Source organism: Pituophis catenifer, unplaced genomic scaffold (genome assembly GCF_029215685.1).
Source record: "Pituophis catenifer annectens isolate HBS135680 unplaced genomic scaffold, rPitCat1.0.hap2 SCAF_2, whole genome shotgun sequence".
In the NCBI taxonomy this organism is placed as follows: domain Eukaryota; kingdom Metazoa; phylum Chordata; class Lepidosauria; order Squamata; family Colubridae; genus Pituophis; species Pituophis catenifer.
In genome coordinates, this window is record NW_027256882.1 from 172,458,920 (window position 1) to 172,478,794 (window position 19,875).

The window sequence follows — 19,875 nt, forward strand, 5'->3', positions numbered from 1 at the left end:
ATTTTTGTTTCGGCAGGATATACAGTCATAAGGAATTTTGGTCAGCTTTGATCTTGGATGGAGAGGTGTGGGAGTGCCACATGCAACATCGGTTGCAAGTGAACAAAGTAGAGAAGAGGAAGCACTGTTGATCATGTTTCTTCCAAGAATACTGATAAGTCATTGTTGTATTTGATTTGGTTTCATAGAGGGGAAAAAAAAAAACGGGATGTGTTTGCTGTGCAACACAGTAGGAATAAACTGTCAGCCATCTTCTATTTGACCAGCAAAAGCAACAGGATCAGTTGCATTTAGTTTAAACTCAGTTAATTGTGTGTTTTGTTTTGTTTTTTTACTCACTGAAGTTGGAATGTTTCTGGTATTTCTTTGGGAGAAAAATTCTCCATCGGACACCAAGATTTTAGCTGGGGAGGTTTTGATCATTTTCCCCCATTGGTCAAAAGTCACCGATTCGTCAACGTGGAGACCAGAGAATGAAGTCTGCTTACTGAATTCAAGACCTAATTTTTTTTGTAGCAGAATGGTTTCCTTAATTTATTTCCTGGCGATCAGAGGTCATGACAGAAATGGCCAAAGGGGAAGTCTTAACCCTCTCTATTTTTGACTGCTTTTTATGGTTTCGTTTCTGTCATCGTAAAAGAAATATCAGGCATCAGCTATTATGGTGGAAAATGTTCATTACAGATTGATCCTGATCTCACATACCTCTCCAGTTTTCTTCCAGCTCTTGAGTCATCCTGGAAACAGCAATGACAAATCCACCATCTTACAATCTCTTCAATTCCTGGAGCCAAAAAAGCTTTTTTTAATGGAAACAGTGGAAATGGTATATTTCTATAGTTCCACATTTTATTTCAAAGGCATCATAAAGGGACTCTGCAAAGGGCTGTGTCTCTTTGTCAGCGGGTTTATTAGAACTCATATATTCAGATGACAAGAATTTCATCACTAGTTTATTGTGGGTTTTTTTGGAGGTTATCCATAAGTATTTGTTAATGCCGCAAAAGATATGCTATTTCAGAGGTATCAGCCAATTCTTAATCAGAGTTCCTGGCACCTTCTATTTTTTCACAGAGTATCTATATCTATATATCACAATTTTATCTATTGTCAAGAGAGTTGTATTAAGAGAAAAGGAGACGGTTCAGATCTATATTTATCTTTTCGTCTGTCCATTTTGATAGCTATTTTTTAAACCACAGGATGGGAATGAGAGAAGATTCTTTTAAAGAGAAGTTGGAAAGCATTTGGCTCTCTAATTGTTTGTATGTACCTGTGTACAAATTTTGAAGTGAAAAGAAGATAAGGGCGTAGTGTGGAGAAATGTGATTTTGAAATTATTCCCAGTAGAGTTTTCAATGGAACTTCAATAATGATGGACCAGGTTCTCTATAAGAGTAGTTTCCAACTGTGATAGTTGAAGATCTCAAGTCTTAGTCCAAACTATTGAAAAGACACCAGTCTGAAGCCTTTTCCAGGATGTATTTGGAGAGTGTGTGGTCCCATAGACACTATCTTGCCTTGTGCTGAAGGTGTTCCCTGCAATGTCCCTTGGAATCCTTGGTATCGTTCCAGGAATACTAACAGCTACTGAACAGTTCCTTAGAATATGGATAATGAAAGTGGGCTCTGTAAGAGCAAATCAACACATTAATACCAATAAGAAGGATCAAAGCAGACATTTGATGAGAAGGTCAGGCCAGACTCTGAACTTGGGTATTAGAAAATCTATCATTGGAGAATGACTTCACTAAAATTAGTGATCACTGGGATTTAGATTAGAATGTCAGAAAATCTGTGGGTTAAAATCTTGAATATGAATCAGTCATGATGAAAATGGACAGCAGGGTAAAGGTAAGCTAAGAAAGCAAAAGAGGATTGTGCCTGAATTTTTTGCAACTAACAGGCTTACCTCCTCACAATTTGTACTGTACTCCCAAGTGATTTTTCTATGCTCTATCAGAAGTCTCATTCAGTATGTAAAACTTTAATTAAATTACCTGGGAAACTGACTGCAGAGAGGTGAACTAAGAGCAGGTTTCACCATCTAGATGCCAACTTGCTTTTAACTCACTCCCTGCTCCAACTTTTCTATGTGATTGGTGTAGAAGTGAGTTTAAAAGATATGCTACATTTATGCCCAGTGGAGCGCTGTTGTAATTTTGAAGTGATGGGCTAGAATACGATTTCATAGGGAATTAAGCAAGTCTACCTGGATTTATTCTGGCAAGAAGATGAAACTGAGTAGGAGATTCAAGATTTAATCAATATTTTAGATACCGGATTTGGGAAGGCTTCAAAAACAAACGTTTATAGCCAGAAAAATATGTTTTATTTTTAATCATCCTATTCTGTAGCATTAATAATAATGATGATTATATTTTTGTTGCACTTCCATATTGCCTCCTCCTGGGAGAAATCTAAGTGCTTTATAAGAGGTGGTTTACAGTTTTATTTAATAAATTAGGCACTTTGTGTAATCAGCAATCTGCAAAACAATCAGGTACAATTCATGGGTGTTACCATTCAAATCATGTGTAAATCATATGTGATTTGTGTATAAGTAAACTGTGCTTTAGAGTAAATTGAGCACAGCATGCATGTGTGTGGGTGTGGGTATATGGGTATGTATGTGAGTGTATACACATAACACACACATACACATATACAGTTGCAAGAAAAAGTATGTGAACCCCTTAGGATTACGTGGAGTTTTGCATGAATTGGTCATAAAATGTGCTCTGAACTTCATCTAAGTCACAACAATAGAAAAACACAGTCTGCTTAAAATAATACTACACAAACATTTGATGTTGCCTTGGTTTAATTGAACATAACATGTAAACATTCACAGTGCAGGGAGGAAAAAGTATGTGAACCTTTGGACTTAATAACTAGTTGACCCTCCTTTGGCAGCAATAACCTCAACCAAACGTTTCCTGTAGTTGCAGATCAGACCTGCACAACGATCTGGAGTAATTTTGGACCACTCCTCTTCACAAAACTGTTTCAGTGTAGCAATATTCTTGGGATGTCTAGTGTGAATCGCTCTCTTAAGGTCATGCCACAGCATTTCAATCGGGTTGAGGTCAGGACTCTGACTGGGCCACTCCAGAAGGCGTATTCTGTGCTGTTGAAGCCATTTTTTTGTTGAATTACTTGTATGCTTTGGGTCATTGTCCTGTTGCATCACCCATCCTCTGCGGAGCTTCAGTTGGCGGACAGATGGTCGTACGTTTTCCTGCAAAATGTCTTGATAAACTCTGGAATTCATTTTCCCATCAATGACAACAATCCGTCCAGGCCCTGAGGCAGCAAAGCAGCCCCAAACCATGATGCTCCCTCCGCCATGTTTTACAGTGGGGATGAGGTTTTGATGGTGTGCTGTGCCTTTTTTTCTCCCCACATAGTGTTGTGCGTTCTTCCCAAACAACTCAATTTTGGTTTCATCTGTCCACAGTATATTTTGCCAGTAATGCTGTGGAACATCCAGGTGCTCTTTTGCAAACTTCAAACGTGCTGCAATATTTTTTTTTGGACAGCAATGGCTTCCTCCGTGGTGTCCTCCCATGTACTCCATTCTTGTTTAATGTTTTCCTCATTGTAGATGTGTCAACAAAAATGTTAGCATGTGCCAGAGATTTCTGTAGGTCTTTAGCTGACACTCTAGGATTCTTCTTTACCTCATGAAACATTCTGCGCTGTGCTCTTGCAGTCATTTTTACAGGACAACCACACCTAGGGAGAGTAACAACAGTGCTAAACTTTCTCCATTTGTAGGCAGTCTGTCTTACTGTAGACACATGAACATCAAGGCTTTTGGAGATACTTTTGTAACCTTTTCCAGCTTCATGCAAGTCAACAATTCTTGATCGTAGGTCTTCTGAGAGCTCTTTTCTGCGAGGCATGGTTCACATCAGACAGTGCTTCTTGAAACCAGTAAACCCAAAACAGGTGTGTATTTTTAAAGGGCAGGACAGCTGTCAGCAACACATCCAATATCATCACACTGATTGGAGTCAAGGTTGGCTCACTCCTGGCTCCAATTAGCTCTTGGAGAAGTCATTAGGCTAGGAGCTCACATACTTTTTCCTCCCTGCACTGTAAATGTTTACATGTTATGTTCAATTAAACCATGGCAACATCAAATGTTTGTGTAGTATTATTTTAAGCAGACTGTGTTTTCTATTGTTGTGACTTAGATGAAGTTCAGAGCACATTTTATGACCAATTCATGCAAAACTCCACGTAATCCCAAGGGGTTCACATACTTTTTCTTGCAACTGTACATATACACACATGCGTGCTATACTCATATATTCAGCAAACAGATGGAAAGGAAGACAATATTGTGGCTGAGCACAAAGCATTCAAGCTGATGTGTAAAAAAATGAACAGTTATTTTGTGGCACATTTATGTAATGCCACTAGTACATCAAGAGTAAGTATTTGCATTGTAATGGATCTGCAGTGTACTTTCATACAATAACCTTCAGTTTTATTTTAGCCTTCCTACATGCAAGCCATGGGTAAACCATGAGTAGCCATCAGTAAAATTGCAAACATTGTTTCTTGTAAACTGTAAGTGAAATGTGGTTATACTTTGAGTACACCATATGCAAACAATGAATAAGTCATGTAAGCCATTATTGACCTATGGTCAAGCCATGTGGAAGCCGATTCAAATGTTTAAACCCTTTGGGGTATGGTTGCTTTCTTAAGTCATTGGCTTTCCACGTTAAACCTCTGTTTTTCTCATGCAGGTGCCATTGGGCTTGCCCAGTTTTATTGAGAGCACCCAGCAAAGTAGCTTTACAAGTATCTTGTCTAGGACCAATGGCTGCTTCGGCACTCTCCATCCTGAAGCTTGGTCTTCAGGGTTAATTGCTTTAAAGTCCTAATAGGGCTTAGGAGGGTGTGGCTCCCAGAGCCAAACAGTAGCACTACGGTCCTAGTCTTTCCTCACTTCAACTTGTGCAGCTTTCAGAAACTTTGTGCTAGAGTAAGACAATATTTTGTAGCCATATATTATTGCTGACACATACAACAAAGGTATCCCTGCTATGGCAGCATGTTCAAGGGGCAATTGCAAAAGGACTATTAAAGAAGATTGCAAACATTTTACACACACACACACACACACACACACACACACACACACACACAGAGAGAGAGAGAGAGAGAGAGAGAGAGAGAGAGAAGCACATAGACACACAGAGATATATAATAAAGGTATATATATTCAGAATACAGACGCATAGGTATATATTTATATTCCTTTCATAAGTAACTCTTCAGGATTCATAGGGCTATGGATTCCTATATCTTCAAAAAAAAAAAAAAAGGGAAAACAGGTAATTTAGATAATTTACTCTGAAAGTGCTTAATATCTTTCAAATAACATTAATACAAATAATTGTAAGTTGATAGTATTCTTACCACAAAAGTAAATTAATCTTAAATGGGGATCTTTCATGATCTGCATTTTTAAGTCCATTGAAATCCATGGGTTTGCTTCCAAAATTTTTAATAGAACTGGGTGAAGGCAGTAGGTGTGAATCCCTTTATATCTTCCTCATGGTGAAAAGATGAAGTACTTTAATAAATTGTGTACTGTATCTGCTTGGCAAAATGTCAAATGAGAGAGAAGCAGCAGTATCCTTAAAATACTCCCTCAGTTTAAGTCAGGAGATGTCCTTCTAGATCAGATGAGCTCGAAAGTACATTTTCTCTCCATTCCAGTAAAATCCTAAAATGCACAATACATAGCATTCCTCACACTTCTCAAACAATTGGTTTGAATGTGTTTCTTTGACAAGTTTTTTTACAGCCATGAAATACTGCACTTTGTCCTCCTCTTACAAGATGACATTTAAAGGGAGGTGGCTTTTGATGTAGAAGAGAAAAAAGTTACCTGTGAGAAATTCGTATTTCTACATAATGCCTAAAAACTGCTGAAGCTCTAGTTGCCAGCTGGCCAACTTTTCAAATGAGTAAATTTAATAGGAAAAGTTGCCACTATTTTTATAAACAGAGGCAGGAATTCTTTGACAGTGCACAAAAGGCAGGAATGAGCAGGTGCCATTGTCAGTAGGATGTTGAGCAGGCTTATTTGCCCTGAAATTGTTCAATGCTATTCATGATGACAGTCCTAAAAGACAGCCATCCAGCTTACATACTTAAGACCAGTGGTGGGATTCAGCCAGTTCGCACCACTTCAGGAGAACCGGTTGTTAACTTTCTGAGCAGTTTGGCACACTGGTTGTTGGAAGAAATCATTAGGGCAGAGAACCGGTTGTTAAATTACTTGAATCCCACCACTGCTTAAGACCTTGTAGAAAAGAAATCTGGAAAATAAGGCAAGACTCAATCTCATATGTATGGCTAGTGAATTTCAAAACAACCCCCTTGTTTAAGACTGAAGTCTGACCTCTTCCAGCAAAGATCCAAGTCTCTGTAATAAAATAATCAAGTGAAAACAAAATTATAGAGCAAATCATTTCACTTGACAAATAAAAGCCCCCCCAGTCTCTACCAGGAATCTTAAAGCACCATAAAATCTTATTATTAATTGTAATGGACTAGGGCACCAAATTTAATGTCAATGAACTTCCATCCCAAAGAGCTAATACCACAGTATCATTAATTTTAAAGACCCATTGAGGTTTGTGTTTCCTCACGAAAGAATCAGGTGTACCATTGTTTTCCCTGGAATGTACACTGGGTTTGCGGCTGTGAGTACATTTTGCTCCCATTATAAAGTGTATTTTTCTGCAATGCCCAACTGGTACATCAGTCGTTTATTCTTTGATGAAATCAAAGTGGTGGTGGTAGAGAATTGGACATGGTGGAGCATTGCTGTGTAACAAGAGTACAATCCAGGAAAAATACTATTGCTCAGTTCTGTGGTTTATATAAAGCACCATGACTTTATTTCATTCCATTTCACATGCTGTCTACATTCTACAAGTCTTTCAGCTTGCATTTGGTCTTATATTTTCAAGAGGCTGCTTTTAGATGATTTTGAAAAGATGGGACCAAGAAGATAGGATGATCTCCGACTCCCATAGGGCTTGAATAAAATAAAGCTGGAACCAACCTGCATTAATTTGGCGTGGCCATTCTTGATGAAAAGGGCTAAGAACTTGATCTGTCATTCTGCAAAGCTTCGATGGGAATGTGCATCCACATCTTTCGGGCTTATGTTGACCATAGAAATAGGACTGTAGCCTCCAAATTTAATTGGGAGAATGTTAGGGGAAAATGATGACTCCCTCCTAGGCTCTGAATGGGATACTTTGCACGACTGATTCCAAGAATATTTGATTTAATTTATTGCAAGAGAGTGTACCTAACACATACTAAAAACCAGGAGTGTCTTTTTTGCCTTTCTCACTTGAACATGCTGAGTCTATGATATTCAGAATTTCTTTCTTTCTCAGTGGCACTTTGAGTTGCTAAGAGTGTCAGTGTAGCAGGGATTGGTGAGATAATGTGAAAAGAACAGGGCAAAATCCAGGGATTTAACATTTTTGGTTGAAGTAGATATTTTGTTGGGATTCTTTTCCCATAGAGGAAGTCCTACAAGATGGTCTGGGAAATTATTTATTTTCCCTGTTTCTCTTCATTGTTGAACTGGTCTTGGTCCCTGAGCCAGAGGTGATAGGGATCTGTCCCTCTCTAGTTACCTCTGCACTGGGGTTTGGATCCTGTTTATTTTTATGACGAAACTCTCCGGGATCCTGCCCTGTAAATAAATTTATTTTTCAACAAAACTCATTCATTGCTGATTTCTTTTTTTTTTATTTTCCTTTCCTGTTTCCTCTGCCAGACTCCAGTTCTATGTGTCTCCTGGAAAGTTTTCCCTCTCTTGGTCCATGTGATTAATTCATATTTATTTTTCTGGAGGAACAGCTTCTATCTGATGAACCAAAATTCAAACAATGCCTTCCCTGGGTATCCTAGTCCATATGCTCCCAACATAATTTTAGAAAAATTACTCCATAACATGGTTGCTTTTGCCATTGCGAAGAGAAAAAGTCAGAAAGGACAGACCCTCAGAGAACCACAACCTTACCTTATGTTTTCATTGGACTGATAAACTTGCTTTCATACCACAAATTCTACTTCCAAATGTTGATGGTATAGACTACATAATGCTCCATTTTGCTAGGCCAAGAAGGACAAAGTAAGTATTTTCTTTTGTCTCCCATGGTGAGGGGAGTAAGGGTGCTCCAGTCAATGGTCAAGAAAGAAGGAAAAAAGATACTTCTAGGAAGAGTGGTATGAACTCTGCCATGGTGCAACTGGTACTCTATGCAGATCCTCCCTGTTCTGCTTCCATGCCACTATACCTCTCTTGGGAAGGAAGGAATCCATTTTATGGGGAACTGGTTGGTATCCTCCCCTTTGCAACAGGATACATAGTTTGGGAGACCACAGCAGGCCAATACAAGGAAGATGCTTCTGCCCTACCTGAAGCAGTGGGAAATTCAAAACCTTATTCTCGGAGACTACAAGGGCCAAGGCCTATGGAGATTCTCAGTTACCTACAGTAGGTCATGGTTGTCCGAAAGGTGCTTTTCCAAAAGGCAACTGGACTTGTTTTTTTTCCCCCCTGAAGACATTTTGCTTCTCATCCAAAAAGCTTCTTCAGTTCTGAAGAAGGGAGAATTGAAGAAGCTTCTTGGATGAGAAGCAAAATGTTTTCAAGGAAAATCTGTGGAGATTCTCAGTCAGCCAGGTCATGGTTGTCCCAAAGGTGCTCTTTTCAGGAAGCAATTGGACTTTTCAAGGAAAAGAACCAAAGAAGTCCAGTTGCCTTTTGGAAAAGCACTTTCGGGACTACCAGGACCAATATTTCACACACATCCAGCTATCGCCTTAAGGCACTAACTGGTAGATGCGGTAATTTGGATCTTTTCCTTCTTTCTCCTTTGGCTTACCTTCATGTTTAGAAGAGAAAGGTTGCTCACATGGGATTAAAACACAATGCCTCTCCTGAATTGCATCTCAGCTCGGCCTCAATGGGGCAGCTTTTAGTTAAACCGACACTCGCACGGACATAATATTTACTTATTTAATTTATATCCTTTATTAGTAGCCCTTGTGCCTGCTGTGCAGGAAGAATTCAGCCTGAAATGCTCCTGCTTGTGTTCTCTCAGTGCTTTTCACTTTGAGATGGCTTTTCCTTTACAATGGAGATAATAAAGAAAGGGGAACTTGCTCTTTCCAACAGTTTTTTTTCCTCAGGGTCTGCTGTTACATGCCGGCATCCTTCTCCAAAAAAAGTCCATCTGCTCAGAGAGAGTTAGAAACAGGAAGGCACAAGAAAGTATCTTTGCACACAATGGTTTGTTACCCCCACCACAGGTCAAGCAAAACTGCAAAACCAGCATGACTTTTATTTTTTGTTCTGAGGTAAATTGCAGGGGAAAAAGGTACAGGTTTTCCTCAACCACTGTTTCTCCTGTCCCCACACCACCCCAAAATGATATTCATCTTAATGCAGAGGCATGGAACCATTTAATGGTTGAAAACTACTTTTTTTAAAAAAAAACAGAACACTTTTTAGTCTGCCTCAAGCCTCAATGACTAGAATTTTTGATCTCGTTTAATAATATTCAAGGAGGGATTCATTTTGGGTGTATTGCACCTTTTGGAAGCTTAATATACCTTGAGTGCCAATACATCCTTTATTTGAAAAGACCATTCTTTATTTCAGAAAGTATTCTTTTAGAATTACTTAATATAATTATTTATTTTCTTTGCTCTTCAATTTTCCTTTGTAAAGCACAGTTATAAGGATAAACAATTTTTTTAATCCTTCGGAATGTATTTCGGATTTGCCCCCTTTTCAGGTTTTTCCCCTTTATTCCCCCCTCCCCCCCCCAAATAGGGCGTCTGTAAATACGCTTATCTGCTTTTTCTTCCCACTGAAAATTGCAAGAATTTGTGTTATAGCCATGAAACAGCTACGTGGGTAATACCCAAAAGAGGACCAACTTGAGTGTAGATGTGCACAAAATTTGCATGCATATAAACTTGCTTTCTGTGTGTATACAGCAGATAAACTCTAGGAATAGTTATACAATGTACTGTATCATATACTATACAATGTAGACAATTCTTTTTAATCTGATATAGATTATTATTATATAATCAGATAATTCATGCATCCGTTCCAACTGTTACCCAGTTGTTTCCTGTTAATAGGCAACTTCAAGTCTGTACACTTCATATAGTCCCATTATTTTTATATCTGACCTACATCCACAGCCCTTTGAGTTGGATGGGCAACCTGGGACTCTCCTGCAATTCCCAGCATCCTTCACCACTGACCAGCCTGCCTGGGCCTGCTGGGAGTTGAAGTTCAACATCATAATTGCCTTCTGATATATGATTGTCTGTAAACAATAGTGAGCCACATGGCCATCTATTCCTAGCCCTCTGAATGAATCTCAGAACAGCAGATAAGAAATGTTAGAGCACTGTCACCTTGGTTTTGTGCCTCATGTCATACTATTTAGCATATACTAAAATACTATTTGCATATACAGTGGTACCTCAGTACTCATTGTTAATTGGTTCTGCGATCTGCAATGAGTACCAAAAACAATGAGTACCAAACAAATTTTCCCTGTAAGGAATAATGTAGTGAGTCACAAGGCAGCTGACACCGACAGGTTCTAGCTTGTGTGTTGAAACAATGAGCACTGGGACAAAATTTTCACATCCAAATGCATTGAGTACCAAATTAGATGAGTGACAAAGCAGTTGAGTATCAATGTACGACTGTACAGTTAATTCTATTTACTTTGTGGATTATTTAGTATGTGTGAGAAAGATCTATCTATCTAACACAAAGCTTGTTTGTCAAAGCACCAATAGATTTCCTTTAAGAAAAGTGGAGGAGTGGCGCATAGAAAGTTTTTGCAGATCTTTCAGGTTGTCATTCTGAAATTTAGAAGCAATCACCATAAATACTCATAAAATGCTTTTTTATGTATTACCTTTATATACACTCCCAGATTCAGATGCTTTTTTCACACAATTTCCCTGACATACAACATGACATATTTAGAGCCCTAGAGAGCTTAGCCTACAGAGAGTCTAAGATTGTTTTTCAATCTGCCCTTTCCTCTGTCTCTCTCCTGAACTTCAACTTCTTGTTTCTTCAGCTGCTGCAGCCTTGATTTAAGGAGTTCTGGGTCTCCAGCTTTCTTCTCTGGCATGGCTTCTGTGTCTTTAAGCTTTCCAAATAACAGACATTCAGCTGGTTGAACTTTGCCTGGGGAGACAGCTGTATGTATAAGAAATTCAGCCTGTCACACTGCTGTTAAAAATATGGGGAGCCCTGCCAGGAAGTAATAGAAAAGTTGGCAGCTTTAAGTCTAATGAGTGGGTGAATCACTTGCTCCACCTTTTCCTTCCCTCTGGCGCTTATTAGCTGTTCATTTTAAATGTAGCTACTGTACCTGGTCTCTTTGTTCTTTAATTCATGGCAGTATATTTCTAGTCTGCTGCAATGTGGGTGGATGCCAAATCTGGCTTTGGAGATCAAGGTTGCTATTCTCCTGGGCTTTGTCTTCCTTCCAGCTCCTCTGTCCCACCTGGGCACCCTTGGCTCTGGCTGCTTTGCTTCAAGCCAAGTTTTTTAACAAAAGAGAAAGAGTTGTTTCTTACAGCTTATATGGCATTGGGGGTTGGAAACAGCTGTTCCATAGGCTCTTCATTGAAATCTTACCACCGCTAGTCACTGGTTAGGAAACATTAGCAGAGCTGCAACTTTTCTACCTCGGGCCTTCATTGGCACAATACAGTAGGATGATAAAAACTCTGACCCAATTTATAGTGTTGTGGCAGGGTGGGGGAGTGTTGCAAAACCACCAAAAATGGTTATATAATTGCTAAGAATTTTATTAAGCCTTTGGCACATTGCGGATTCACAGAACATGAATCTATAGTTAAACTGAATCACTGAACGCTATAGTTTAATGATTCATCAATGTACAGGTTGGAACAACTCTCTGAACCATAGATCAACTATCGTGGCTGGTTATGACTAAAACTGGTAAGTAAATTTTAGCCTAGTGTGTTGAAGAAACCCAACTTGCATAAATGTTATATTAGTCCTCCTCCTTTGCCCAGAACCATTCTGGATCTTTTTAATCCTGTCCCTGATTCTGTGGTTTATCAAGTCCAACAATGGTTAATTTCATCATGGTACTCTCTTCACTACTCATTGCCAAATTATTGTGGTCTGCCAGCAGCCTGCAGAGCTGGCAGCAGAGTCGGACAGTGAGGAGGCTGGGGAGAAACATGGGCCAGTCCTGGAGTCTGGGGAAGGCTTGGACGAGGGCTCTGCGTCAAGAGGCAGAGATGGGGCCAGGGCCATCTGGGAGTTATGCACAGACTCTGGAGCCTCCAGAGTTGGACATAAGAGAGGCAGAGGAACAAGAGGAGCCTGTTCCTAGTGCACGCATGTGCAGGGTTGCCAGAAGGCAAGAACAGTTAAAACAAAAGGGACGACTCGGGAGTAAGGCCTGGAGATGATTGGCCCCTCCCATAAGGCTTAAAAGAGGAGCAAAGGCACGTGGGCCCTTTGCAGGAAAGCAACGTTGTTAATTCTGTTCCCAGTCAGCATCTCTGTTTGATTCTGGACTCTGTGTGGCTTTGCCAAGTAGGTCTTTGGCAGCATGTCAAGGGAGATAAAAGGTTGGTGATTATCCCGAAGGACTTCTCCCGAAGAACTTTTTGCAACTAATTGGGACTCAACTGTGAATGAACGTAATTCACAGCTGTTGCAATAAAAGAGGTTTTTGGGACTACTCGTGTGTTTTAATGACTCAGGAAGCCTAGGTCACAACACAAACTGCACATCACTTGTTGTATCCAGAACCCATAAACAGCTTGTGGTGATCATCTACACCTTCCACCCAGTTAATATTTTGTGTGTTGTGTGAATGTTGCTAGGGCTAGCTTTCTTTTTCTAGCACAGCTCCACTTTGGAACAAACAGTATAATAGCAAAATGGTGTTTCTGATTATAGAAACTCTGTCATTTCTTCACCAGGAATCTTATATGCACAAGTGAATGCTCTAAGGCAGGGGTGTCAAACTAGATTTCTTCAAGGGCCGGATCAGCATTGTAGTTCTCCTCTGCGGGCTGGCTGGGGGTGGGGAGACGGGATGGATGCTTCCTGCACCACTTTGCTGCCCCACGCCCCGTTTCGGCCAGCAGAGTGCTGTAGGAGGCTGTCCAGGCCAAAAATGGGGTGGGGGGGCATGCGCAACTCCCCCGAGCCCTGTTTTGGCTGCCAGAGGCACCGCAGGCCAGTCCTTTGATATTTCCAAGCAGGCCCCGTGGACCAGATTTAAGCAACCTGTGGGCCAGATCTGGGCCTTGAGTTTGACACCCCTGCTCTAAGACTACGGAGCCATTTGCAAGCCACCAAAATCTGACTTCTCTTTAAGGTAGAAAATAGGACAATTAGGTAAAATTACTTCCACTCATCTTCTTGATTCTCAGGTTGCCATCTAGATCACATTGATCTGTCAACATCAAATGATAAAAGTGGTAGAATTTCCATCATATGCAGTGCTTACATGTATAGCAGTAGTATCCCTGACAACCAACATCTGTTCTATACTTTTGCCTTGCAAAGTGATTTCCTTTCTGGGAATATTAGAGAGCCCCTCTTATTCTAAGCTATGTAGGCTATTTATACTTCCTGACTCCCAGACTGCCCCAAGGTTTCTGTGCCCTGTCATGTTTGTAGTCTCAACCAAATGACAAATCGTCATTACTTCAAAGAAACCGGACTGGCAACACTGACCATACGAATACATATGGAAGGATTTTGACCTTGTGCACTGTTGTGCCAAGTAAGCCAATCAGTAGAGGCTGCAATGGAGCATGCACAATAACAGGTATAGATCTGTATAATGCAATATAGAAGGTCATTTGGAATATCCATTCTGCATCTCCAGGCTTGATTTCAAGGTTTGTGGATCCTAAAAGCAGAACTTTGTCCCCCCAAAAAGTTAGTATTCAGGATTCAAAGTTCAGATTCATTTTAGAAACTGAGTACATGATTTTCTGAATTGTACCCTTCGGGAGATGATGGGAGTAATTATCTCTCATATCCACTGGGTGGGGAAAGGCTGAGCTAGTTCTTTATATTAGCAGCCACCCAGCTGCTTCCAGATTGTCACAAGCAGAGTGTAAAAGTGATGGACTTCCCCTGACGATTGTCTCCTACATCTAGCATTTAGATGTATGTGATAAGAGGTATTCCATCTAATAATGAGATATACTAATAACAAACTCACTCCAATTGCCAATTATTATGTAGCTCCTGCATAGCAACACCTCAAGAAGCTGGTATCAGCAGGCCTAGAGAACTAAGAACTTTGCAAAAGAACACACGTGTTTGTTCTTTTGTGGACTCTTGTCTCTCTCTCACACTCTCACATTAATTAGGAGGGGGGAAAACAAGGGGGGGAAGGAGAATCAGCCCTTTGAGGATGCCAAATGACCAGAGAATGCAATGATTAGATACAAAAACATTGTGAGCCATAATGCAGTTGGTTAGTGGCTTAATTAAGAAAAGAAATAAAGAAAACAAGATTTAAGATATGATCACATATTGCCATGAGGGGGGGTAGTGGAGGAAGAATAAAAACGTATGTATCTCCTTCAAGTCAGTCTTAGCTCCTGGTGAAGCTCCTTAGACCAGTGGTCACCAACTGGTGGTCCGTGAGAAAATTTTGGTGGTCCGCAGAAAAATTATTTGCATTTTTATATTGCACTAAATACTATTTATCCTTTTAAAAAAATCATATTAGTGGTCCGCAGGATTTAAAATTATGAATTTAGTGGTCCCTGAGGTCCAAAAGGTTGGTGACCCCTGCCTTAGATTGCCTGGACTCTGATAGACTCTAATCTCTGTGGTTTTCTTGGTAAGGTTTTTTTTTTTTTTTTTGAAATGGTCTGCCCTGGAGAAAGAATAGCAAAGGATCAGCATCCCCCAGTTAGTTTCTCAGCAAATCTCAGCAAAACCCTGTTGATAAAATAAGAAGCCTGGTTACTGGTGCTCTCTTGCCCCTTCTGGTAACAAGAGCTAACAGTTTTGGCAGGAACAACATCCAAGCCGACAAGTATCAGGCCTGAGCACATAGAACTGGGGGAAGGAACTCACAGCTCAGCTTGCACACATTTGTGGTTTCCTAAACCCCTGAGAACTGGACTCTCAAAATTCAGTGAGAAATTGCTATGGGGATTTCCTGCCAGTTTTAATGGAAACAAAAGGCTTCCAATTTGTAAAGTGAAATTAAAGAGGAAAAGAAAGAGAGAAAGAAGCCCTGAAAAAAACCTTTCACCCCCACCGAAAACCTCACTCCCCAATACTTACAGGGTAGTGTAATAACTGCTGAAAATAATAGTAAAAGAAAAAAGTGGGAACCACAGAACCCTTTCCTGTAAGTGGTGTCAAAGACTGACTTGAGTTGGACCAAAGACAATTTCCTGCTGCACAAGGCAAAAGACAAGACACTAAAATAATAATATGGTGTCTTCTTTCCAGTCGAGAAGTAGACTGAATTAATAATTGACCGGCACATCCGTGATGGTAATAGGATAATGTTCTTCTTTGTGCCACAGCAACAGCTTAGTTTGTCAGCCCCAGGACAGGCTGCACATGCTCAGGTCTGTCCTCCAAGAGAACAATTTTGGAAGACTGTCTCATCCTGCCCAATGGTGCCACTATTCCTGGCCCTTTGTCACTTTTTCCTAATTGCTCATGCCTCTAGGGCAGAATTCCCCAACCTTTCCAGCTTTGTGAACTGGGAGTGGTGGTAGGGAGAGGGAATGGTTTTGCATGAGTGGTGGGCAAGCACCAGTGGTGGGTTTCAAATTTTTTTACTACCGGTTCTGTGGGCGTGGTTTGGTGGGCGTGGTTTGGTGGGCGTGGCAGGGGAAGGATACTGTAAAATCTCCATTCCCACCCCACTCCAGGGGAAGGATACTGCAAAATCCCCATTTCCTCCCAATCAGCTGGGACTCAGGAGGCAGAGAATAGATGGGGGTGGGGCCAATCAGAATTTTTACTACCGGTTCTCTGAACTACTCAAAATTTCCGCTACCGGTTGTCCAGAATTGGTGAAAACCTGCTGAAACCCATTTCTGGCAAGCACGCAGGCGTTCGCCCATTACTTGTGCAAGTGGCGATGCATGCACTTGCCCACCACTTCTGCAGCTCGGTTCTGAATGGCTCAAGGTCAAGGCCCGGTAGTTGTCCGCGACCCAGGGTTTGGGGACTCCTGTCCTCCTATTATTATGTGAAATAATAATATAATAATTAAGGGGCTCTAGGCATATGCATAGTGCCTTTATATTACCACTCAGTAAAATTAACTAACCTCCCTGTCTGACAATGGAAGGATAGATTTAGAACGTATAAGAGATTTCTATTCAGACTCTTATTTTGCTATTTTTGACCCTTGAAATGGGAGCCTGTAATCTTGCTCAAAAGCTTATTGATAAGGCTTATTATCCCCAAAATGTTCACTAGAGGGCAGCATATCAATCTTCTTGGGTGAAAGAAAAAGGCGCTTGATCCTGGATGAGGCGAAGAGATTTCGTTCCTTGCATTGCCTGTTTTCAATATATCTCCTTCCCCAACAAACACATCCACACATTTTAAATTTTGTCCAACTCAATTTTATTCATTTTTTTTACCTGCCCCCCAGGGGCTACACTGTCCCAGGGGCCCTGTTATCTGCCTGATACTCTCCTCCCTCGTTGGCTATAACTACACAGTGAGACCTTGGCTAAAAAAATGTCCAAGTTCCTCGTGCCCTCGGTACATATAGTGCACAGGTGAGTACAAGGGGTAAAAGTGGGAGGCAAGAACCTGAACTGGGAAGGCCTGGAGACCCAATTCTGACATCCTAAAAGCCACAGGGAGGAGAGATTTCCCACCAATGTCTGTGTTGAGGTATGGGTACCAGCACACCTCAAATTCCTTCATGGCTGTTGCCATAGGTAAGTCTTGGAAGTGTCAATTTGGCCAGGAGGAGATGGCAGTAAAACAGTGTGCCCACCTAGGGCAGGAGGAGGTGGCAAGGTTGGTGTGGGTGGAGCCAGTTGTGCTAACGGGGCCATTGGGAGGGGAGGGTCTCCCTCTGCATCCCACAAGCTGATCAGGGGTGGGTAGACCTCGTTGAGTGGGATGGCGGCTGCATGTTGCATGTATTTTTTGAGTGAATGGCGACACCCTTTCTCCTTGAGTCGACGAGAAGCACAAAGGAGCAGGAGCACAGCACTCAGAGCTGCTAATAAGGAGCCAGTAATAGCAGCCAAGGCTGCCCCTCCTGCCCAGCCTCCCATCAGCTCCACTGAGAGGGAGGCATCTTTGGTGGTGACATTGAGGCAGACGTGCTGAGTGTGGGGCAATAACCAAGCAGATGGAAGACCTGCAGAAGCTTCCATGGGACCTGTCATGGATGCAGAGGAGGGTTTGGAAGAAACCACAGTTGGATGACTCATAAAGGACAAGGAAGGACCTCTGGGGATTATCAAAGAGCTCACAGATGGCGCTGAAGCACCTGTGGTTGCTGTGTCCATTTCTGAAGAACTCACAGAAGACAAAGGAGAGTTTGTAGAAGCTGCTATGGCAGAGGGAACATCAGTGTAACTGGCAGCAACTGAGGACTTGGGAATGGAAGACATGACAGTAAGGCAAATCTCATAACGGGTGGAAGGCTGCAAGTGTGTGAGGTTGTATTCCCGGATGCTCACAGGAACCCGTGAGGTGTAGGTAAAATGGGGGTTATGGATGCGCATGGTAGCTGATGACCAGGGTGAAGGAGGTGGTGGGTGGGCAGTGGCTGATTCATCTCTCTCATTTTTATGCCCCTCTATGTAAGATGTGGTCCACTCCAACACCACAAAATGTGACTGTACCTTTTTGGCAAAGACCAGTAGCCTGGCAGGAGTTACAGGTCTTTCTCCAATGACATTGAGGGACAGACTGTGGCTAGTAGAGGCCAGTTCATTCCGGGCTACACAAATGTAGACTCCTGAATCTGCTGGGTTGGCTCTGCTAATCTCAAGGGTTCCACCAGCCCTAAGATGCATCTTCCCTGTTCCAGCAGTCACTTTCTTTCCAGAAGGTAAGATCCAATGGAATTGTGGTGGTGGCTCTGAGCTGGCCTGACAGTCCAGAATTACCGTAGAACCAGATGATGCCTCCAGGTGTTCTGGAAGATTGGGTGTGATTTCTGGCAAACAACCTCCCCCCCTGACACTTTTTAGGGCTTCTTGGAGCTCTTGACCCATGGCTTCTGAAGGTGAAGTACAGAGCGTAGTTTGCGATTCAATCAGCCGAATGTGTCCTGTGGTCCATGGTTTCCAGTTCTCTAAGCAATCGCATCGCAATGGGTTCCCATAGAGACTGAGTTCAGCCAAAGCTGGCAAGGCATCTCTCAGGCCTAAGGGAAGAAAGCCAAGGGCTGTATTGCTGATTAGCAGAGTGCGAAGAGCTGGCACCCCCCGGAAGGCAGCTGGATGCAGGTATGAGAGATGTGGATTGTTGCACAGCTCAAGCTTGGCTAATTCTGGAAGATTCTCAAATGACCCTTTGTGGATGCCAGTAAATTCCTCCATGCCGTTGAGGCTCAGCTCTTCCAGATGCAGCATGTCCTTGAAGTCTCCTGGCTGAATTTCTGTGATAGGATTTTTGTTGAGATCCAGGAATTTCAAGAGAGGTAGGCCTCTTAGTGCCTTGGTGGGAACATATGAAAGGTGGTTATCATAAAAGGAGAGACTCTCCAGGTAGTCCAGGCCTTGGAAAGCATCAGGAGGGATTTCAGTTAGCTGCATCCCAGCTAAGACGAGGCTATGAAGCCTTTCCAAAGGCTGAAAACTCCCCCCTGTTAACTGGGAGATGGGATTCTCTCCAATCATCAGGATCTCTAAATTGTGGAGTGGGAGGAACCAACGATGGTCAATGGCGTGGAGACGGTTGGCATTGAGGTGCAGCCGGAGCAAGCTGGTTAAGCCCGCAAAAGCCAATGGCTCAATAGAGGAGATACTATTGTGATTTATGTAGAGTTCCTCTAGTGAAGTAAGGTCACTTAAGCAGTGGTTGGAAAGCTCCTCCACCTGATTCTCTTCCAAGTAAAGTGTAATGAGATGTGAAAGGTTAGCCAACCCAGCATCACTGATTCTAGAGAAGTGGTTTTGGGAGAGGTCCAGCTCAGTCAAGTTGGACAAGTGCTGGAGCTCCCTGTTGACCATGGAGATCTTATTACTCTGTAACAGAAGGACCTGGGTGTTTGAGGAGAGATTGCCGGGTACCCGGGTGAGCAGCAGATCATTGCAGTCCACTGTGCTGGCCTCATGATAAATGGATTGGGGAGTGAACCATGGGCGAGTCTCGCAGACACACTGTGGAGGGCAGGAGTGAGTGGCAATCAGTGATCCTTGTAGACACAGCAACAGCAGAGCATACAAGGGGAGACAGGACATGGTGCTCTCCCCTGCTATGAGCCTTCTTGACCACCTACCACTTGTGGTGTAGCTTTGGCTATAAAGGATGACTTTAATCCATCAGATGAGCTCAGAATAGCCTGTGGAGTCTTGTCATCTCTGGAAGAGAAAAGAAAGGATGGATATGAAAGTATAAGGCTTCTTAGGGTAAACTAAATTTTATTCTGAAAATTCATCAAAGCTGTTGAGATTCTAGTCCAGCGATGGGCAACTGTGGCCCTTGTACAACCTGTGGACTTCAACTCCCAGAATTCCTGAGACAGCCAAGCTGGCTCAGGAATTCTGGGAGTTGAAGTCCACAGGTCATAAAGGGGCCATATT

General features: G+C 42.0%; 1 protein-coding gene across 1 annotated transcript; it reads right to left on the bottom strand.

Moving 5' to 3' along the window:
• Positions 1–17,028: 17,028 nt before the first annotated feature.
• On the bottom strand, positions 17,029–19,533 carry LOC139310838 (leucine-rich repeat neuronal protein 1-like). Its single transcript, XM_070935070.1, has one exon. The coding sequence runs from the start codon at positions 19,531–19,533 to the stop codon at positions 17,029–17,031; it is 2,505 nt and encodes an 834-aa protein (XP_070791171.1).
• Between the last annotated feature and the right edge of the window lie 342 nt (positions 19,534–19,875).